The sequence below is a fragment of the Drosophila pseudoobscura genome, chromosome X (assembly GCF_009870125.1).
Source record: "Drosophila pseudoobscura strain MV-25-SWS-2005 chromosome X, UCI_Dpse_MV25, whole genome shotgun sequence".
NCBI classification, from domain to species: Eukaryota; Metazoa; Arthropoda; class Insecta; order Diptera; family Drosophilidae; genus Drosophila; species Drosophila pseudoobscura.
This window is the reverse complement of record NC_046683.1, coordinates 56,812,668-56,834,253: the sequence shown is the minus strand read 5'-3', so window position 1 is coordinate 56,834,253 and position 21,586 is coordinate 56,812,668. Positions and strand designations below refer to the sequence as shown.

The following is a 21,586-nucleotide window of genomic DNA, read 5'->3' as shown; positions in this document are numbered from 1 at the left end:
TTAATAAATGTATATGTTTAGTATATTTTGTATTAAGGAACGCAGTGTGGATTTTCTAGTGACAAATGGCGGTATTTTGATCAGAAACGCGTTAGGGAATTTAGCAATATTTAAAACAAAATAAACATTTTTAATAAAATTGAGCAAATATGACGAAATTATTGCAACGTCTGGAGGTGACTCTTCGTAGTTTTTACGTGTTCAACTCCAGCTTTGGCGAGAAAGAAGGCGAGGTGAGTTATAATGAGCTGAGTCGCAAGCAACGCCCACGAATGAGTAACATCCGCAGGAACACAAGAAAGTCTTGTACTATCATCCGAACGACATCGAGCTGAACACGAAAATAAAAGATGTGGGCCTCAGCGAAGCTATCATCAGATTTACTGGGTATTTTCCACTATAGAAGTAGCTCCGTTAGCCATATAACCGCTGTCTTTTTCAGCACCTTCACCACCGAGGACGACTGCAAGGCGCTGCATACGCAAAAGACCACGCAGCTTTTCCACCAGCCAGAGCTGGGCTTCTGGTTGGTCCTGGTGCTGAACGTGCCCAAGGAAATACGGCTCAAGGAGGGCGTGGAGGTGGCCGATTACCGGGGCGGCGAGATTTCCGACCGCATATATAGGGCCGTCCTCCGCCAATGCTACCAAATGTATCGTTTCCAGCATGGAGCACTGGCATCGCTTGGAGCTGGGTTGGATAATGCCGATCAGCGCCGCGAAATGCTCTCCGAAAAACTGCTGCAGTTTTTCGATACATATTTGATCAGCCTGAAGGATCTGGCTCACTGTGATATCATTGACATGCTCCATTCCATCCAGTACCTGCCCCTGGACAGGGCGCTATTCCTGCGAGCGCACAACTTTGGCATGCTGTGCGCCACCTTTCCGGTGATCAAGGAGAGCATTATGCTATACAACGAGCAGATCGTCTGCGGTGGCAAGATGGGCGCGAGCGATCTCTACAGTCTTCATGCGTACATTGTCCAAAATGTCCTGCCAATGGACTCGAACGCCTCATCTGCCAACACTCCTGTGATAAAGCGCAGCATCAGCGAGTGCCAAGCCAAAGGCTTCGTGCGCTGCCATCCCAGCGATGCCAGTGAAGGCCAGGACGAAGCACTACCGCTTACGGTCTACCTATCAGTTGAAAATCAAGTTACGCCACATTATTTGCTCATCTACCGCGCTCTTCAAATAACCCTTTGTCTTTTCCTTGATGGTATGTCAAAATCACATGACATCTTCACTTTTTTCTGTATTTTGAATTCCCTTCTCTCGCTGCAGCGAAACAGCCTGCTCCAAAGCAGGAACTGTACGACGAACTCCATGCCTACATTGCGCCCCAGCTGACGTGCCTGGCTCGTGACATTGCCAGCGAAGTGTCAAAGGAAGCCCTGGCCCATCCTGGACAGGACAGCAGCAGTGGTGGCGGCCCAGCGTCCAACGATACCACACCCAAATATCTGTTCATCAACGAACAGAGTCTGCAGCACCACACGAATATCCACAGGAATGGTATTCCACGTAATGTTATGAGCGTGATTGCGGATCTCGCCAATCCCGGCGAGCGTTCGAATGTGGCGGCTGCCGCGGCCACCGAAGAGCTACAGGTGAAGACCACCAATGACTATTGGATTGTGAAGCGGTGCTGCAACTGGCGGCAGTACTATGTGATTCTCTGCAACAGCAAGGCGACCCTTTTGGACGTGACCCAAGAGGCGAAGCGTATATTTGAACAGGAGCTCACAGATGATGTATTCTTTGACAAATAAATAGCAGTATGAGGTAAACGAAGGGCGTTCGCCAATTGTAGTGCCGCTGCCCCGATCCTGGCCGGCGCTCCTCGTATCTCCGGCAGAACCTGCACGTGGAATGGGCATTGGTCGGTAGTTTTCAAGCCAGCACCGTGGAGCTGCTAATGTTGTTGCCCTCGGCGGCGTCGTTGTAGGACGTGGAAGACGACGAGCTCGTGGTGGCTCCATTCTGCGTGTGCGTCTTGCTTAGCTTTACGACGTAGATGCGCCGATTGGACATGCATATACTGTAGTAGTGCTGGTCGTAGTCGATGGTGATCCTCTCGCAGCTACTGTTGGGCATAAAGTCCTCATCGATGCTGTAAACATGCAAGATCAAGGGGAAAATCAAGATTATGTGGAGATTTTGATGCTCCTACCTGTCCGTCAGATTCAGAAGCCCCATTATCACATTCGCACTACGGTCGTCGTTCTTCAGGTCACCCCCCGAATCCAGAAGGTTGCCATCGTCCTTCAGGATCAGGTATCCCATCTGATTGGGAGCAATTAGCTTTTCTTTATCCATTTCAAAATATATTTTACTCCCACACCCCAAATAAACGAAACAAAGCTATTTCAGTGTTGTTAAATATTGTTTAACCCCTTAAGGGCCAATGAGTATTTAAATACCCACGAATATTATGAAACTTGACGAATTTTAGCGCCGAGCTGGTGAAAGATGTGCCAATAATTATTCTTCTTAAGTAAAAATGAAAAGGGAATCTACAAGTAAAATTTTCAAATATCATAATCATAATCGGGATTTACCTAAAACATGTTCCCTGTGAATATATAGGTTTGTTGGTGGTCTGATATATGGAAATCATGCAATTGTTTTGTGTAGTTACGGGTGTCATTTATGCAATAGAAAAGAATTAACAGCGGTATATTACCATACTTGGCCGCAAACTTAGTCAACTTAAAATTGTTAATTTAATACCAAATGGGTTTTTGTGTGCACTGAAAATGCAATGCATATTGCAACTTTTTATCCTTATCAACTACGATCCGCTTAGGAGCGCGTCGTAATGGGTTAACTTGTATCTGTTTTTTGTTTTCTTCGCCTATGGGCTATCGATATCGCAGTGTACTATCGATTTAACATTTTTACCGTGCGGTTCGCGTGAAATTCAGGCGCTGCGAAAAACTACAAAAAACCATTTAAAATCAGTAATTGTATTAATGAAACAACTGTGAAACATTACATTAGATATCAAAGTGTAAGTTTTCATTAATTTTATAATGGTAGCACATGAATTTATAGCTATAAGTTGCAATTTAAAGTTTTTTAGTGAGCAAAGTGAAAATTTTTCGGGTCAACGCCACACCCTCTCATAGAGACAGTCTAAATCCAATTAAACATGGGGAAAATTTGAGCGAAAAGTGCTAAAAATTATTAAATAGATGAATGGGGCAATACCGGGAGCTCAATTATCCTGAAATCGTTCATATTTTGTACAAACTCCGTATTCCAATTGAAGTTGAAAAAAAGTATCTATGCATGTAGTAGCTTCATTTTTGTTTGTGTGTGTGCATGCGTGCAGGAGTTTTGTGTTTGTGTGCGTGTGTGTACGTCATCGGCTGGTGGTGCGGCAACTTCAGCCGGGAGAAAGCGTGAGAGAGAGAGCCTGTCATGGGATTGTTTTTGTGTATGTGAGAGCGTCCGAGTACGAAGAGTAATGTTTTGCCATACATTTGCCAAAAACCTGTTTTAATGACAATGTCCTTGACTTTGCTTGAAGGCTAATTCGTGTAGGATATTTCAGCCCCTTTGCGAGTGTGTGTTTGGCTATAGTACAACACAGCCTATGCGTTCTTTTGACTTCTATATTTCATGCTTGGCAATCATTGCTCATAATTCCAAACTGCGAGGGTTACGTCATCCACAGCTATTTTCTGATAGACACTTCAATTAATGTACACACACAGGCATGGGTTTGTAGGCATACATATGTGTGTTTTCTCTTGCTCTCTTTTCAAGGGGGTTCGTTCTCTCGCACTTGCTGTTTTTTGTTGTTATTTGTATTTTGTACCGCGATAAACAGTTAAATTGCCTTCAATGATATTTGTGTGTGTGTGAAGTGTTTGGTCATACTTTTGTATGGCTGCTTTTAGGAGAGAGACAAAAAATGCCCGAGCCTAGCCTAGGGTATTTTTTTTTGTACTTCTCTTCTGTTGTTTCCTGCCCTGCTCTCTGGCGTCGACCCACCCTCTTGATGTGTGACTGTTTTGTCCACGGGGAAATGATGTCACTGGTTTTAATTAATTAAGGCAGATTGTTGCTATTTTGACCTCTTCTCGTCCATTCATATTCTGGAAATGTTAAGTAATCCAGCAGTAATCAATTCCCTGAAATATCTTATATATGTATGCTTATCAACATTTAACAAAAGGGGAATTTGTGTACAGTAGAGGGTCGTTGCATGAGGAAACATTTTAAAGCTAAATTTAAATTTGGTTTGATGTTGTGCATTGTCTGTGTGTCTATATGTTCTCTATTATTTACTTTACTGGAAATTGCATTTTCTATACCCTATTTATCTCTTTACCATGTATCCTAACCTTACATACCCTATTATATAGTATCAATGAAATATGTTGCCATATTTTGATACCTCGTAGTTTCTTTCGTGACTTAGTTCCTTAGCTCCTCCTCCTCTTCCTCGTCCTTCTGCGCGTCCTACTGTGTCTGAGGGAAGTGATTTAAAAAGCTATCAAAATCCTCAAGGAAACAAAATCCTTCAGCCTTTCCAAAAAAAATAAACAAAAAAAATATCCAAAAATAGAAACGAAAACCAAACAAAAGCCGAGAGTGTACAAGAAAACATTTCTCTTCTCCCCTCTTCCGTTGCAGGAAAAGAGAGAGAGAGAGAGAGAAATATTTAGAGCTGATAAAAATAGCTCGAGCCTGCCTCCGTAATAAGGAGGCTATGTCCCTAACGTCACTGTAAACGACAGAAAATACAAGGAATAAAAATGAACAGATTGGAAGAGAATCAGCTCCAGCGTTTGCTGACGAATCTGGAAAACGTTCCCCGTGTACAGTTGCCTTTCAAGTTCGTGTCGCTCTTCAAAAAAGGAAAGACCTGCAGCTTGGAGGACTTTGCCGTGTACTTTCTGGCTGCCGTGCGCCAACATACAGAGCAGCATTTCCGCGGCAGCGAGACCGAGACGACTCCCAAGTGTCTAACACCTGTACGACAGCCCAAGCCACTGCTGCCGTCTGAGGACTTGTTCAACGCATCTCCCCACAACCAGAGTGCAGCCGGTGCCACATCCTCGATGTCTACTCCGGTCCGGCCGCAGTCGCAAGGCCGAAGGTCCGCTGGAGGTGCTCCAGGCAGCCGTCAGTTCTGCAGCACTCCCCAAAGCGCCAATCGCAGCGGAGGAGGAGGCGCATCTGGTGACCGTGGCCACAGCTTTTGTCTAGGCGACTTTCTGGTTACTACACCGACCCAAGGTCACCAGCGATCCACCAAGAAGAAGACCACTCCCCAGCAGCAGCAACAACAGCAGACAGCCCAGGGAGTGGCCCAGGCCAAACCCAGACGTCGGGTTCTCCCGATGACCATCAGCAAGAACGTGTCGGCCAGCTCTTCGTTTGGTGACACCAGCTCCTTTAGCAACGAGAACAATCTGTGGCGCCTCTCGCAGAGCAGCGAACTGTTCGATCGCAGCCAGGGCGCTGCCCTGGATATGGAGGCGCGCAAATCCCTACTCCTCCACAAGCAGGAGATCAAAAGTGAGGCCCCCGTCAGTGTGGTCCCAGAGAGGGGACAAGAAGATGAGGTCTCCAGCATGCAGGAGCCCGTCCCCGTCAAACTGGAAGATGTGAAAAGTCCCGGCCAGCTGCAGGGGCTCTCGGCCATCTATGGCCAGCTAATGGATCTCAATATGGTGCCGAATGTGCTCGGGGAGCTGAGCTTTGTGATGCAGCTGCTCAACGTCCACGACTCGGATGTGACTCCGAGTCAAGCGGTGAAGGAGCTGGATCTGGGGACTCCCCTGCAGCGTCTGGGTCTCTACAAGAATTGCATTTACTTTGCCCTCCAACTGTTGGAGCATCAGCAGTATCTTCTTCTCCAGCTGGACAGGAAATCGCTCGGCATACTCCTGCAACACGAGCGCCTGGGCCTGCTGCCTCAGCCCCTGGTGCAGCAGTTGGAGGAGTCGTGCCACCGTAAGCAGGAACTGGCCAAAAAGGAGACCTCCAGCGCCTCCTCCTCCCTGACTTTGGCCTCGCCTGGCAGCCAGCAGAACGTCTACTACCACGAGGAGAAGGACTCGCGCGATAACTTTCCAAACCAGAATGAGTTCGGGGCCTTCAAGTCGCAGCGGGATCTCTTCTACAAGGCCTTCAAGCTGTGGGAGGCCACCCACCTCAATCGGGGGTTCTGCTTCAATCGAGAACTCAAGCCGCATGTGCGGGCCATCTTTAAGATTTCGGAGCATGCCGTGAACATGGCCCACTTTGCCAAGCTGTTTGTCAGCCAGCTCCTCATCTCTGGCAGCGAGACAACCGAATCTCCGGAAGAGCTGGGTCTCAAGCTGGACCAGCTGCGACTGAACCGCCTGGCCCAGCGATTGGTGACCTCCAGCTCCAGCGTCGAGGATCAGTTCCCCCGCTCGCAGGCTTTCTTCCGCGACTTTATCAGCGACTGCTCCTCTATGGCCTTTCTAGTGCAGCTGAAGCTCGCCCTATATGTCCAATTGGTGCGTCAAAATGATTCCACATTCGAGCTGAAGCAGCTGGCCGAGGATGTGGTGGAGGAGGAACGCCCCTCGCAGCAGGGCGGGCCCTTCATTGTGCGTGCCCAGACCATGGCCAATATGCTGATTCTGGCAAAGTTCCTCGGATATGTGACGGCCCTACCCTACAATCGTTGTTCCGGCCAGCCACAATCGCAGGTCTGCCAGCAGCAGCTTCAGCTGCGCAGCCACTTCCAGCCGGACTTTAATCTTCGCGAGCTCCTCGAACGATCGATGGTGAATGGCAAGCTGCTGATCACCCTGCCCTGGCTGGTGCAGTATCTGGTGATGCTGGACCTCATCGCGCTCCAGTTGCCCAACACTCTGGCCACTCTGGAGCTCCTCTATGCCCTGTACGCCGCCATGCCTGCAGAAAAACTGCAGCCCGGTGCCGTGTTCGTTGCCAGGAGCTGCCTGGGCTGGTTATTGGAGGCACAGCCGCATCTGGTCAGCGGATACTACAGCTACAGGGCCCTGGAAATGGGTGGAAATGCCGCCGTGGTGGAGAGCTGCCTGAGCTCGTTTCGTTCGTTGGAGACATCCCATGTGCCGCAGATGGAGGAGCTTCTGCCGGTGGCCTGCCCCTATCTCCATGAATTCCGAGTGAACATCACGCCCTCCCGGCAATCCCAAAGCACTGGACGAAGCGGCCGATTCCGGTACATAACCACGCGGCTGGAGCAGCTTAATCAGAGTGGTGCCACAACCTCTGCAACGGCCCAATCGGTGGTGGCTTGCGTGGAGCTCAGTCCGGCGGAGCAGCAGCAGCGGAAACTTGGCGATGCCTTCCTCCACTCGCAGAACGCCTCGACCAGACGCCTCATAGAGTTTGTGACTGAGCGCAGCTTCAAATGCGTGGTGAAGGATGCCCAGCAGCAGATTCTGCTGCCGTCCAAGGCGGCGGCCGATGGCCGTGTCAACGAGATCGATTCCACGCAGTATCAGGATGTGTTTGGCGACATCCAGCAGATCTACCAAGAGGCCAAATCGCAGGCCTGCCAGCGATGGGCGGACCAAGTGCCACGGATGCTAACGGAGCGCATTGAGCAGTCCCTGGGGGCCCTGCTACCCGACAGCACCAACGAGGTGCTGCGAGCCACGTACGCCCAACTGATCCGGGGACAGGCTCAGACTCAGCTGCAGCATTGGCTGCAGGCGAACGTGATGCAGTCCAGCTTCTACCAAGGGGATCTTCAGGAGCTGGCCGCCAAGGTGTGCCGCGCCAACAAAAACAAACTGGAGACCACTGGCGGCGGCAGCTCCAACGAGATGCATTTGACCCTGGACGTGGGCTTCAGTCTCTCCGACATGCTCTTCCAGCTGCAGCAGTGGCTTCATTGCGTCAGCCTGCGTCCGGAGAGCGTGGGTAGTGCGCCAGAGCTGTGGGCGCTGCTCCAGCAGATCCAACACGCCGTTCTGCTGACCCAGCTGCCCACCGTCTTCTATCATTTGATTGGCTCCGGCCTGGTGCGACTTGTCCAGCTGCTGATCATCCGCCAGCCGCAGCTCCTGACACCACAGATCCTCTCTGCCAGCTGCACAGTATGGCGCACACCTCAGCTCTCGGCCAGTGAGCCAGCTTTACCGGGAATCTTTGATGGTTTGCTCAGTGTGAGCTTTATCCAGGAGCTGGGAAACCATCTGGAGTGCTTCCGCCTGCTGGAGAAGCTCCTCCTCACCATGCTGGAAGCAGGCGTATTGAATGCTGATCAGTTTAACGAGCTCTTCATGCCGCTCTTTAAGGAGAACTGGTCACCGCCCGTCTGGAATGCCCTTTCCCAAATGCTGCAGCAACTGTCGCAGGGGAATCGTTTTGGCGGCGGTGATAGCAATGATAGCAAGGAAGACATCAATAGCCCCGAGGACGACGCTAAATCGCATCTGTTCATGGAGATGCTGGCCGACTTGTCACGTGATTTGGATAGTTTCTAAAACTCCTAACAAAAATACAGCCCTTATGTCATGTAACGTACTCTTTGGCTCCCTAAATAAAAGGGACACTAGCAAATAACTCGGAGGGGAAAAGCGGGATTGTCTTTATTGGGGTGGACATGTTGTCGATAAGATAACAATTGGCTGTGAACGAGTGCGTCACTGTCACCTCTTTTAGTTTTAGTTTATTCTTGAACGGCAAGCGGAGCGGGGCCGCATTCTGAAACGATTCGATCATCGACCTGAGCAGTTGGCAACGCGATAAGCGATAAGCGGCGATTGCAACTCTATTCTGTGTCATTTGTATTTGTATTTGCGAGTAAAGTGAATACATATATTCATTATTTTGCATAGCTAACGATTATGCAATCGCTGCAGTCGTAGATGTACCGGTTCGATCATATTTAAATTGTTCGTTTAGAGTCGTGAGCGCGATAAGCGGCGATTGCAATTATATTCTGTGACGATAGGCCAGGGTTGGGATGCAGACAAGAGTTCAATATTTACAATATATCTTCTTTTTATTTTTGTATGTGTGTGCAAGTTAGAATACAAATTTAACTATTCTTGGCCTGTTTAAACTGGAGCAGAGGCAATATATTGTTCATATAGTTCATATCCAGCGAGGTTTTCGGATTCGTCGAAATCCGCGCCCTCTCGTTCGCACGAAGTCGAGAAAGCTCACAGATCTAAAAATAGAATGAGCTTGCATGTGTGTGTGTGTACTTGTGCAAGACTTGGGCCGGAGACACTGCTGGATACCGTTTTCATGGCGTGCGACAGAACACCCACAAAACTCTACAAGGAAGTCTCCTTCCTTCATTTTCCGGTCGTTTTCCCAACTTTTTTGACTAACAAAATCGAAATTCAAACCCAAATCAGCCATTCTCGGTATCAGTAGTCTAAAAAGTCTATTAATATGATGCATTATTTTATATTTACATACATACATATATTTTACCTTTTACAAATGCAAATGAAAACATAATAATTACATACTTATTTTACAGTTGTGCACGGTCAAACATTTGATGAAGAAGCAGCAGCAGGTACCAGCAGCAGTATTAATTTAAACCCAGTTGGCAGCGCCTAGAGCCTGGATCTTACGGTAAATTGGAACAACAATAGCGAATGTAAACAAAACGAAAGGAAATGGAAATTGATTGATAGAAAATTTGTGTGTTTGTATTTTGCAGCTCTTTACGAAGCCACGAGACGAACGAATATTTTCAAGAATAGAAGACAAGCAAACGAAATAACGATATGGAGAATTTTACACCGAAGGAGGTGAAAATCCTCGAGACCGTCGAGGACATCCAGGAGCGTCGTGAGCAGGTTCTCTCGCGCTACAACGAGTTCAAGATCGAGACCCGTCAGAAGCGCGAGAAGCTCGAGGATTCGCGGCGCTTTCAGTACTTTAAGCGCGATGCCGACGAGCTGGAGTCCTGGATCCATGAGAAGCTGCAAGCGGCCAGCGAGGAGAGCTATCGCGATCCCACCAATCTGCAGGCCAAGATCCAGAAGCATCAGGCGTTCGAGGCCGAGGTCTCGGCGCATAGCAATGCCATCGTGTCGCTGGACAACACCGGCCAGGAGATGATCAATCAGCAGCACTTTGCCTCCGAGACTATTCAGCGGCGACTGGATGAGCTCCATCAGCTGTGGGAGCTGCTGCTCAGCCGCCTGGCTGAGAAGGGTCTGAAGCTGCAGCAGGCGCTGGTTCTAGTGCAGTTCCTGCGCCAGTGCGAGGAGGTCATGTTCTGGATCAAAGACAAGGAGACCTTTGTTACGGCCGATGAGTTCGGCCAGGATCTGGAGCACGTGGAGGTCTTGCAGCGTAAGTTCGACGAATTCCAGAAGGACATGGCCTCGCAGGAGTACCGTGTAACCGAAGTGAACCAGCTGGCCGACAAACTCATCCAGGATGGCCACCCCGAGCGCGACACCATCACCAAGCGCAAGGAGGAGCTCAACGAGGCCTGGCAGCGGCTCAAGCAGCTGGCCATCGTGCGCCAGGAGAAGCTCTTCGGTGCCCACGAGATCCAGCGGTTCAACCGAGATGCCGATGAGACTGTCGCCTGGATCGCCGAGAAGGATGTGGTTCTCTCCTCCGACGACTATGGCCGCGACTTGGCCAGCGTTCAGGCCCTGCAGCGCAAGCACGAGGGCGTAGAGCGCGATCTGGCTGCCCTCGAGGACAAGGTGTCAACCCTGGGCGCTGAAGCCCAGCGTCTGTGCTCCATTCATGCGGATCACAGCGATCAGATCCGCGACAAGCAATCGGAGATCGCCAACTACTGGCAGAGTCTGACGGCCAAGGCCCGCGAACGCAAGCAGAAGCTCGACGAGTCCTACTATCTGCATCGCTTCCTCGCCGATTTCCGCGACCTGGTGTCGTGGATCAACGGCATGAAGGCCATTATCTCGGCCGATGAGCTGGCCAAGGATGTGGCTGGGGCCGAGGCCCTGCTGGAGCGTCACCAAGAGCACAAGGGCGAAATCGATGCCCGCGAGGACAGCTTCAAGCTAACCACCGAGTCCGGCCAAAAGCTGCTGGAGCGCGAGCACTACGCCGCCGCCGAGATTCAAGAGAAGCTGGGCGCCCTGGAGAACGACAAGAGCTCGCTGCTGTCCCTGTGGGAGGATCGCCGCATCCTGTACGAGCAGTGCATGGATCTGCAGCTCTTCTACCGCGACACCGAGCAGGCAGACACCTGGATGGCCAAGCAGGAGGCATTCCTGGCCAATGAGGATCTGGGCGACTCGCTCGACTCGGTGGAGGCTCTGATCAAGAAGCATGAGGACTTTGAAAAGAGTCTGGCCGCCCAAGAGGAGAAGATCAAGGCCCTGGACATTTTCGCCACCAAACTGATCGATGGCCAGCACTATGCTGCCGACGATGTGGCCCAGCGTCGCCAGATGCTGTTGGCCCGCCGTGCCGCCCTCCAGGAAAAGTCGGCAAAGAGGCGCCAGCTGCTGGAGGACTCGAACAGATACCAGCAATTCGAGCGGGACTGCGACGAGACCAAGGGCTGGATCAGCGAGAAGCTGAAGTTTGCCACAGATGACAGCTACCTGGACCCCACCAATCTGAACGGAAAGATGCAGAAGCATCAGAATTTCGAGCACGAGCTGAACGCCAACAAGTCGCGCATCGAGGACATCACCAATGTGGGCACGGAACTGATCGAGAAGCAGCACTATGCCGCCGATCAGATCAACACGCGCATGCAGGAGATTGTGGTGCTCTGGGAGACGCTCGTTCAGGCCTCCGACAAGAAGGGATGCAAGTTGAACGAGGCCTGCCAGCAGCAGCAGTTCAATCGCACCATCGAGGACATTGAGCTCTGGCTGAGCGAGATCGAGGGCCAGCTGCTGTCGGAGGATCACGGCAAGGACCTAACCTCTGTGCAGAATCTCCAGAAGAAGCACGCCCTCCTCGAGGCCGATGTCATGGCTCATCAGGATCGCATAGAAAGCATCAAGGTGGCTGCCAATAAGTTTATCGAATCCGGGCACTTTGATGCAGACAATATCCGCAACAAGGAGGGCAATCTGTCGGCCCGCTATGCTGCCCTCGCCGCGCCCATGAGCGAGCGCAAGCAGCATTTGTCGGACTCGCTGCACGTGCAGCAGCTGTTCCGTGACCTGGAGGACGAGGCGGCCTGGATAAGGGAGAAGGAGCCCATCGCCGCCTCAACCAATCGGGGACGTGATCTGATTGGAGTGCAGAACCTGATCAAGAAGCATCAGGCCGTGCTCGCGGAGATCAACAACCACGAGGCCAGGCTGCTGAATGTTATCAGTTCAGGCGATAATATGCTGAAAGACCAGCCGTTCGCAAGCGACGACATCCGGCAGCGATTGGAGGCCCTGCAGGAGCAGTGGAACAACCTCAAGGAGAGGTCCAATCAGCGCAAGCAGGATCTCGATGACTCGCTGCAGGCCCATCAATACTTTGCGGATGCCAACGAGGCCGAGTCGTGGATGCGCGAGAAGGAGCCGATCGCCACCGGCAGCGATTACGGCAAGGATGAGGACTCTTCGGAGGCGCTGCTGAAGAAACACGAGGCGCTTGTCTCCGATCTGGAGGCCTTCGGCAACACCATCCAGGCCCTGCAGGAGCAGGCCAAGAACTGCCGGCAACAGGAGACACCCGTGGTGGATATCACTGGCAAAGAGTGCGTCGTGGCCCTCTACGACTACACGGAGAAGTCACCCCGCGAGGTGTCCATGAAGAAGGGCGATGTCCTCACTCTCCTGAACTCAAACAACAAGGACTGGTGGAAGGTGGAGGTCAACGATCGACAGGGCTTCGTCCCAGCTGCCTACATCAAGAAGATCGAGGCCGGGCTCAGTGCCTCGCAGCAGAACCTTGTGGACAATCATTCGATTGCCAAGCGCCAGAACCAGATCAACTCGCAGTACGACAATCTGCTGGCCCTGGCTCGCGAGCGCCAGAACAAGCTGAACGAGACGGTGAAGGCGTACGTGCTGGTGCGCGAGGCTGCCGATCTGGCCCAGTGGATCCGCGACAAGGAGAACCATGCCCAGATCGCAGATGTGGTCGGTGAGGATCTGGAGGAGGTGGAGGTGCTACAGAAGAAGTTCGACGACTTCAATGACGACCTGAAGGCCAACGAAGTGCGTCTGGCCAACATGAACGAAATCGCCGTCCAATTGACGTCGCTAGGACAGACGGAGGCCGCCCTCAAGATCCAGACCCAGATGCAGGATCTAAACGAGAAATGGAACAACCTGCAGACGCTCACCACCGAAAAGGCCAGCCAGCTGGGCTCCGCCCACGAGGTGCAGCGCTTCCATCGCGACATTGACGAGACCAAGGACTGGATCGCCGAGAAGGCCAATGCCCTGAACAATGACGATCTGGGCAAGGATCTGCGTAGCGTGCAGACACTCCAGCGCAAGCACGAGGGCGTTGAGCGTGATCTCGCCGCACTGCGCGACAAGATCCGTCAGCTGGACGAGACGGCCAACCGTTTGATGCAATCTCATCCGGACACCGCCGAACAGACGTATGCCAAGCAGAAGGAGATCAACGAGATGTGGGACCAGATCATCACCAAGTCCACCGCCCGCAAGGAGAAGCTGCTCGACTCGTACGACCTGCAACGCTTCCTCAGCGACTATCGCGATCTGCTCGCCTGGATCAACTCGATGATGAGCCTGGTCACCTCCGATGAGCTGGCCAATGATGTCACCGGCGCTGAGGCGCTCATTGAACGTCATCAGGTAAGAGATGGAATCCAGTGGACCCCAGAGACCTTTGCAGTGCAGATGTAGCAGAGTATCTTTAAGGATTATCTGCAAGGTATCTGCAAGGGTATTCAGAGCTTCGGTCATGCCGAAGGTGTTGTTTTCTTCCAGTTTAAACTGTGGCCAGATCTATTGATGGAGCATTTTATTAACTCTTGTATCCCTCTCTATTGATTCTTTCGTTTTGGTTTTTCGGTTCGTTTCCACGTCATAAACCAATCGCAAACTCGATTTATCGACGACCTACAAAACAATCAATCAATCAATCAACAATCAAACTACAACAATGGTTCATGGTTCCATGGTTCATGACAAACAACATCCAAACAAACAAACAAACTCCCATCATGGTTATGTTTCTGCATTACAAACATCACAACCCAAACAAAATCCGAATCGGTATCCTGTATCCTGGATCCTGGATCTAGGCACAACGTGCTGAGATTGAGTTCACTCTGGGCAGCTCCGTCCCTGCAGTTACAGGCACAGCCACAGCCACTGGGGCTTCGACCGCAAGCATCGCATCACCCGCATCTGGCGACGAGGTAGATCCTTCGGCTAACCCATTATCATCAGCAGTGATTCCGTTGTATCTTTGTGTGTTTTTTCTCTCTCTCTGTGTTCTGTTCATCTGTGTGCCATGCCATCCATTTCATTTTGTTGCTCTTCGAATCATCTGAATATTCCGAATATTTGTTGGATGGATTTCTTATTTCCAGATAAATTTATTGTTCTTGGAAAGTTTTATGAAACCCACCCAAAAAAGAACAGCATGCAACCAAAGACATTTAAATAATAAGATGCCGAACACCAGAACTTCTTCCTGTATACCCTGTATATACATACATATGTATGTATATGATTTATACAATATATTTTATGGGGCAGCCAACGCAGAACGCAGACCACGATCTCTCTCTTGGGAAACTATTTGATTCGAGTTTTGAGAATATTGTATCCGTTTCCATTTTTCTTGTACTGTTTTTTATTCCATTCGCTACATCTGTCACTCTCTCTCTCTGAGCGACTCTCTCTTTCACTTCTCACACCAATAGCAGCGGTGTGGCTATTCCGCTCTATTTCGCTACAGGGCGCACACTGCACTATTAAGAGTGAGAAGGGGAGAGAGAGAGTGAGATAGAAAGAATGAGTAAGCGAGTGGAGAGCGTAGCATAGCCACTGAAATTTCATTTCTTCCTTTTGGATATAAAAATGATCCAATTTGGCAAACTGGTTTTGATGCAGAAACGAGGTCGGAAACGCTTTCTTCTGGCTGTTACACACACATCCACATATATCCCAAAACTCTTTGAAAACCGGGTATACAAATTCTGAGCCGGACGCTCTTTGGTTCCTGAGATACTTTTTGAATGCACGACTATGTGTGCACTAGAGCTTAAGAACTAAAAAACCTCGATTTTGGTTGAACCTTTTTTTCGAATTTTTCGAAAATCATAAATCATAAATCATTAATCGAGTTGTCGATAATTTTGAAACTAGGACTTCATAGCTGAATTTTCGATTATATTATTATTTTATTGTCTTTTGGTGAAACTTTTTATGAATTATCAGGCATCACCTTTTGAGTGTACAAATAGCGAAATTCAAGCATATTCCTTGGCTTTTGCTTAACCATACCCACACACATAGTCATACACAGACTGACAGACACTATTATTTGTTGGTTGAATAACCCCAAGAATTGTATTGTTATATCATCTAATACTGGGATATCCATCCACATCAGCATCCATACTCTGATATCACTCTCACTCCGACACACACACACTCAGTTCACAGGCAAAAAGGAAGAGCCGCAAAGAAAAGTGTAATCTGGATACGCTTAAAATATCGGCTATAGCTTCTCAAAATTCTCTACATCGTGTAAAAAGAAACCTCAACCTTATACATTGTACATTTCTGTTCAACAAATTCGATCTTTCCTGGGGCAGTCATTAAATCGTATCCGCACACATCGATCATCTTCCAATACTGTCAGACACACAGACTCTACTCTGATCTTATCTGATCATCATCTACATCGAATTCTTTCCTTAACCCTATTTCGTTCCACGTTTGTTTGTTGGTTTTTGACTAATTTGAAGCTTGAAGCTGCAGCAAATAAATAAACCAAGCCCAGGCAGCCAGCCACAGTTGCATATTGTTGTTCTAACCCCCACCAGGCGTTGATATCTTTTTGGGAATTATAGAATTTAGGAACTAATCGTTTGCTATTCGGAATACCCTTAGGAACACCGAACGGAGATTGATGCTCGCGCTGGAACCTTTGGCGCCTTCGAGCAGTTTGGCAACGAGTTGCTGCAGGCCAACCATTACGCCTCGCCGGAGATCAAGGAGCAGATCGAGGATCTGGCCAAGGCCAGGGAGGATCTGGAGAAGGCCTGGACCGAGCGCCGTCTGCAGCTGGAGCAGAACTTGGATCTGCAGCTGTACATGCGAGACTGCGAGCTGGCCGAGTCCTGGATGTCGGCCCGCGAGGCCTTCCTCAATGCGGACGATGACGCCAATGCCGGCGGCAATGTGGAGGCGCTGATCAAGAAGCACGAGGACTTTGACAAGGCAATCAACGGGCACGAGCAGAAGATAGCCGCCCTACAGACGGTGGCCGATCAGTTGATCGCCCAGAACCACTACGCCTCCACTGCGGTGGACGAGAAGCGCAAGCAGGTGCTGGAGCGCTGGCGCCATCTCAAGGAAGGTCTCATCGAGAAGCGCTCCCGCCTGGGCGATGAGCAGACGCTGCAGCAGTTCTCACGCGATGCCGACGAGATCGAGAACTGGATTGCCGAGAAGCTGCAGCTGGCCACCGAGGAGAGCTACAAGGATCCGGCCAACATCCAGTCGAAACATCAGAAGCATCAGGCCTTCGAGGCAGAGCTGGCGGCCAATGCTGATCGCATACAGAGCGTGCTGGCGATGGGCGGCAATCTGATTGACAAGAAACAGTGCAGCGGCTCGGAGGATGCGGTGCAGAAGCGGCTGACACAGATCGCCGATCAGTGGGAATACCTGACGCACAAGACGACTGAGAAGTCGCTGAAGCTGAAGGAGGCCAACAAGCAGCGCACTTATATCGCTGCTGTCAAGGATTTGGACTTCTGGTTGGGCGAAGTCGAGAGTCTGTTGACCACTGAGGATTCTGGTAAGGATTTGGCCTCTGTCCAAAACCTCATGAAGAAGCATCAGTTGGTCGAGGCGGATATCGTGGCGCACGAAGACCGCATCAAGGACATGAACAACCAGGCCGATTCCTTGGTCGAGAGCGGTCAGTTTGACACTGCTGGCATCCAGGAGAAGCGTCAGAGCATCAATGAGCGATACGAGCGCATTTGCAACTTGGCCGCCCACCGTCAGGCCCGCCTCAACGAGGCTCTCACCCTGCACCAATTCTTCCGCGACATTGCCGACGAGGAGAGCTGGATTAAGGAGAAGAAGCTGCTCGTCGGCTCCGATGACTACGGTCGCGATTTGACCGGTGTCCAGAACCTCAAGAAGAAGCACAAGCGTCTCGAGGCCGAGCTGGCGAGCCACGAGCCAGCTATCCAGGCTGTCCAGGAGGCCGGCGAGAAGTTGATGGACGTCTCCAATTTGGGAGTTCCCGAAATCGAGCAGCGTCTAAAGGCCCTCAATCAGGCCTGGGCCGAGCTCAAGAATCTGGCTGCCACGCGTGGCCAGAAGCTCGATGAGTCGCTGACCTATCAGCAGTTCTTGGCCCAGGTCGAGGAGGAGGAGGCCTGGATCACCGAGAAGCAGCAGCTGCTCTCCGTGGAGGACTACGGTGACTCTATGGCCGCTGTCCAGGGTCTGCTGAAGAAGCACGATGCCTTTGAGACGGACTTCACGGCGCACAAGGACCGCTGCTCGCTGATCTGCGACCAGGGCAGCGAGCTGGTGGAGGCCAAGAACCACCACGGTGACTCCATTGCCCAGCGCTGCCAGCAGCTGCGCAACAAGCTGGAGAACCTCAATGCCCTGGCTGCCCGTCGCAAGGGAGCCCTGCTGGACAACTCCGCCTATCTGCAGTTCATGTGGAAGGCCGATGTGGTTGAGAGCTGGATTGATGACAAGGAGAACTATGTGCGCTCCGATGAGTTTGGACGTGATCTGTCCACGGTGCAAACGCTGTTGACCAAACAAGAGACATTCGACGCAGGTAAGTGGGATCTTTAGGTGCTCTCTATTGAGAATTTGGACTTATTTTTGTGTTCGGTTCTTTCGTTTAGGTCTCAATGCCTTCGAACAGGAGGGCATCCACAACATCACGGCACTGAAGGACCAACTGATCAATGCTAGTCACGCCCAATCGCCGGCCATACTGAAGCGTCACGGGGATGTGATCGCCCGCTGGCAGAGTCTGCGCGACGCCTCCGATACGCGCAAGCAGCGGCTGTTGGCCATGCAGGAGCAGTTCCGCCAAATCGAGGAACTCTACTTGACATTTGCCAAGAAAGCTTCGGCCTTCAATTCTTGGTTCGAAAATGCCGAAGAGGATCTCACAGATCCTGTTCGCTGCAATTCGATCGAAGAAATACGCGCGTTGCGCGACGCCCACGCACAATTCCAAGCGTCTCTGTCCTCGGCCGAAGCTGACTTTAAGGCATTGGCAGCACTCGACCAGAAGATCAAGAGCTTTAATGTTGGACCGAATCCATACACTTGGTTCACCATGGAAGCTCTTGAGGAGACCTGGCGTAATCTGCAAAAGATCATAGAGGAACGCGATGGGGAACTTGCCAAGGAGGCCAAGCGCCAGGAGGAGAACGACAAGCTGCGCAAGGAGTTTGCCAAGCATGCCAATCTCTTCCACCAATGGCTGACAGAAACAAGGTGAGTGTGTAATCGTATAATAGAGAAGCCACGACACGCCATATCCCGGCTGTGCGCGATTGTGTGTTGGTTTTTCCATAATCCATGGTATCCTTGCCCTGCCCCTCAATCCACAATCCCTCCCTCCCCACACACACACACGGAATCCATTTCAACGAAAACAAACTCTTGGTGGTCTCAATCTCAATCTATTCGAACCATGAAAAGCGTAACTGAAACGTTCAATTCTATTTTTCTAGATATTATATGCTGGGTTATAACCGTCAAGGGTAATTAAGAAGGCGTCCTCAGTCTTGTTTCTGCGTTTGAAACTATTTTCTTTTGTGAATTTTGATTTGATTATTTGTAATCCTTCGTGTGTGGTTTGTTCGTTCGTTCGTTCGAGAAGCCGGCTGGTCTGTCCAGCAGAAAGGCCTCCCCTAACAGCTGCGCCTCCACTAACCAAGCGCCAAACGCCTCCTCTTTTGGGAAATAACTTTTGCTATTGCGCTTCGTGCCCGAACTCTTTGTAAATATCCTCTATCTAAGATCGAGCAGCGATAGCGACTACAACAACAACAACAGCAGCAGCAGCAGTTTTCAAATTTAACAGCTTAGATTTTTAGTACTATTCGGCCACTCTGTATCATAGTGCATATCAGTATAAATAGATGGTCGCTAACAGGCCGATCTGCTGCCGAGCTGCAGTTGCAGCATTGCGACTTCATTTCTTTACGGTCACACTTGAAACTTATTCTCAAAACTCTTTTCGAAATTACTTGAAAACTAATTCTTGAGCATGTGACAAAATATAATAAATGCTATGCATAATAAATAATGTTTTAGCGTACAGAAATACATATGTAGAAATTTCAATTATTACGTTCGTTGACTACAACTTTAGTAGATTTTTTTGTTTGTTTCAAAATACAAACTTGGAAATTCCTTTGGCGCTTTTCTTATTTTTAACTCGCTTTATAGCCATTAGACAATTATTGTCCTTATTAGTTGCTGAATTCCATGAACCAAAAAAACAAAAAGAAAACCATTTATATGATTCTAAAACTACACTAACCTCTCTACTCTGCTCGAGTGTTCCGATACTCGTGAATCCCGATGAAATTCCCATAAAAAGAACAAAATTCCGACACCTGTAAATACGAACATGAAGGGACGACAAGTTAGTTGTGAGAGCCCCCACAAACAAAAAACAAGAATTTATTCGCTGCCCGTAACAGACCTCTAACAAGATTTGCTTTTCTTATGCATTATATCATTGTAACGTTCTAATTTCTTTTGAGAACTAAACTCAATCTAAACGCTGACCTTTCGTCGTGCTGTACTAACGAAATCTATTTTATTTTTGCAAACCTCTCAACCCACTCCAATCCAATTCAATTCCATGCACAGAACATCGATGATGGAAGGCTCCGGTTCCCTGGAACAGCAACTGGATGCGCTTCGCGTCAAGGCCACAGAGGTGCGAGCCCGTCGCGTCGATCTGAAGAAGATCGAGGAGCTGGGCGCTCTGCTCGAGGAACATCTGATCTTGGACAATCGCTACACGGAACATTCGACTGTCGGTCTGGCCCAGCAATGGGATCAATTGGATCAGCTGTCGATGCGAATGCAGCATAACTTGGAGCAACAGATCCAGGCACGCAATCACTCTGGTGTCTCCGAGGACTCACTCAAGGAGTTCTCGATGATGTTCAAGCACTTCGACAAGGACAAGAGCGGAAAGCTAAACCACCAGGAGTTCAAGTCATGCCTGCGCGCCCTCGGCTACGATTTGCCTATGGTTGAGGAGGGACAACCCGACCCAGAGTTCGAGGCCATTCTCGATGTGGTCGATCCCAACCGCGACGGCTACGTTTCCCTGCAGGAGTACATTGCGTTTATGATTTCCAAGGAAACCGAGAATGTGCAATCCTACGAAGAAATCGAGAATGCCTTCCGCGCTATCACTGCCGCTGACCGCCCCTACGTCACCAAGGAGGAGCTCTACTGCGTAAGTTTTGTCAGCTGTCCTGTCTTTTGGTCGATTACATTACTCATCTGACTTTGTGCATTTCCAGAACCTCACCAAGGACATGGCGGACTATTGTGTGCAACGGATGAAGCCCTTCTCGGAACCGCGCTCCGGCCAGCCCATCAAGGATGCCCTGGACTATATCGATTTCACGCGAACGCTATTCCAGAACTAGAGGGCTTTCGGTCTTGTTCAGTGGCGCCTGAGAATATGTCTTACAATCTAAAACAAAACAAAACAAAATTATATATTTACACAATTTTTTGTCAATATTTTTAGTCTCTAAGTCGAAACAATTTAAAGCTTATTTTAGAAATTATGCCACAATGAACCTAAAATCAACAGTAATAGCACCCTGCAATACATACATACATATTTATCAAAATGACTATAAACCAGTTTGAAGTTTTTGCATTTTTATTTTTACCAGCCACCTCCCGTAAAGTATCTTAAATTTGGACATTTCTGTTTGAGGATTTACCACCGCCTGAAATAATAGTTACATTCTGTACACTCTGTATTCAAACTAATCTCTGAGCCACGCCTACGATCTAGAAAATAAATACGAGTATTTACAACGTAATTGCATATGAAGCGCCATTAAACGCTTAGCTTCCAGTAAAGTAAAGTAAACAAGCATTATACACTTTCTATAGTCGTTTCGTCGAATGTCTGTAATCGAAATATCAAAAAGTTTAAGATACTATTGCTATACTATCCGAATCAAATACATAATGATCCAGCCTTTTCCTGTTTTATGTTTGTCCAGTTTCTACGTGTATTCGAAACGAAAGAGTTTTGAGATATCTTGAGCAAATAAAATATTTTATAAAAAATACAAAAAGAGAAAAAAGCTTAACAAACAATAAATATTGCCTCCTGTATTGAACACATATTTACAATCCGTGAATTGCAAATAAATACATATATTGCTGCATGTCTAAAAATGTTAAATATAACGAGGTTTACTTCTG

The 21,586-nt window shown here is 49.4% G+C and overlaps 4 protein-coding genes and 1 long non-coding RNA gene across 9 annotated transcripts; 3 read left to right on the top strand and 2 right to left on the bottom strand.

The window, feature by feature from the left end:
- Positions 1–32: 32 nt before the first annotated feature.
- Ccz1 (vacuolar fusion protein CCZ1) lies at positions 33–1,796 on the top strand. The gene is made up of 4 exons (XM_001352382.4): positions 33–233; positions 290–387; positions 443–1,221; positions 1,287–1,796. The coding sequence occupies exons 1-4, from the start codon at positions 150–152 to the stop codon at positions 1,772–1,774; spliced, it is 1,449 nt and encodes a 482-aa protein (XP_001352418.1). The 5' UTR covers positions 33–149; the 3' UTR covers positions 1,775–1,796.
- Lamtor4 (Late endosomal/lysosomal adaptor, MAPK and MTOR activator 4) lies at positions 1,701–2,395 on the bottom strand. The gene is given in 2 exon segments (XM_001352381.3): positions 1,701–2,115; positions 2,176–2,395. Coding segments are annotated over 2 exon segments (516 nt in total). The 5' UTR covers positions 2,322–2,395; the 3' UTR covers positions 1,701–1,745.
- Positions 2,396–2,880: 485 nt separating this feature from the next.
- On the top strand, positions 2,881–8,569 carry dlt (codanin-1 like protein dlt). The gene is made up of 2 exons (XM_001352380.4): positions 2,881–3,015; positions 4,650–8,569. The coding sequence occupies exon 2, from the start codon at positions 4,772–4,774 to the stop codon at positions 8,474–8,476; it is 3,705 nt and encodes a 1,234-aa protein (XP_001352416.3). The 5' UTR covers positions 2,881–3,015; positions 4,650–4,771; the 3' UTR covers positions 8,477–8,569.
- On the top strand, positions 2,890–21,448 carry alpha-Spec (alpha spectrin). Of its 5 annotated transcripts, none has more exons than XM_015188059.2 (9): positions 2,890–3,015; positions 9,487–9,584; positions 9,673–13,729; positions 14,182–14,298; positions 16,004–17,927; positions 17,998–18,601; positions 18,841–18,870; positions 19,991–20,591; positions 20,659–21,448. In XM_015188059.2, exons 3-9 carry the CDS (start codon positions 9,740–9,742, stop codon positions 20,785–20,787), a joined length of 7,395 nt encoding a protein of 2,464 aa, XP_015043545.1. In that variant the 5' UTR covers positions 2,890–3,015; positions 9,487–9,584; positions 9,673–9,739; the 3' UTR covers positions 20,788–21,448. The 5 variants fall into 5 exon arrangements, with proteins under 5 accessions (XP_015043545.1, XP_033239292.1, XP_015043544.1 ...); XM_033383401.1 differs by having other exon boundaries at positions 9,487–9,609; positions 20,659–21,007; XM_015188058.2 differs by lacking the exon at positions 14,182–14,298 and having other exon boundaries at positions 20,659–21,007.
- LOC117184713 (uncharacterized) lies at positions 8,979–9,517 on the bottom strand. Its single transcript, XR_004470141.1, has 2 exons — positions 9,438–9,517; positions 8,979–9,387 (listed from the first exon to the last, which is right to left on the bottom strand). It is a non-coding gene; the product is annotated as an uncharacterized lncRNA (long non-coding RNA).
- Positions 21,449–21,586: the final 138 nt, after the last annotated feature.

Coding starts and splice junctions, on each gene's coding strand:
- alpha-Spec (XM_015188059.2), top strand. CDS start 9,740: ATGGAGAATTTTACACCGAAGGAGGTGAAAATCCTCGAGACCGTCGAG. Junction 17,928..17,997: donor ACAAGAGACATTCGACGCAG/GTAAGTGGGATC, acceptor TCTTTCGTTTAG/GTCTCAATGCCTTCGAACAG. Junction 18,602..18,840: donor CAATGGCTGACAGAAACAAG/GTGAGTGTGTAA, acceptor CTATTTTTCTAG/ATATTATATGCTGGGTTATA.
- dlt (XM_001352380.4), top strand. CDS start 4,772: ATGAACAGATTGGAAGAGAATCAGCTCCAGCGTTTGCTGACGAATCTG.
- Ccz1 (XM_001352382.4), top strand. CDS start 150: ATGACGAAATTATTGCAACGTCTGGAGGTGACTCTTCGTAGTTTTTAC. Junction 234..289: donor TTGGCGAGAAAGAAGGCGAG/GTGAGTTATAAT, acceptor TAACATCCGCAG/GAACACAAGAAAGTCTTGTA. Junction 1,222..1,286: donor CCTTTGTCTTTTCCTTGATG/GTATGTCAAAAT, acceptor CTCTCGCTGCAG/CGAAACAGCCTGCTCCAAAG.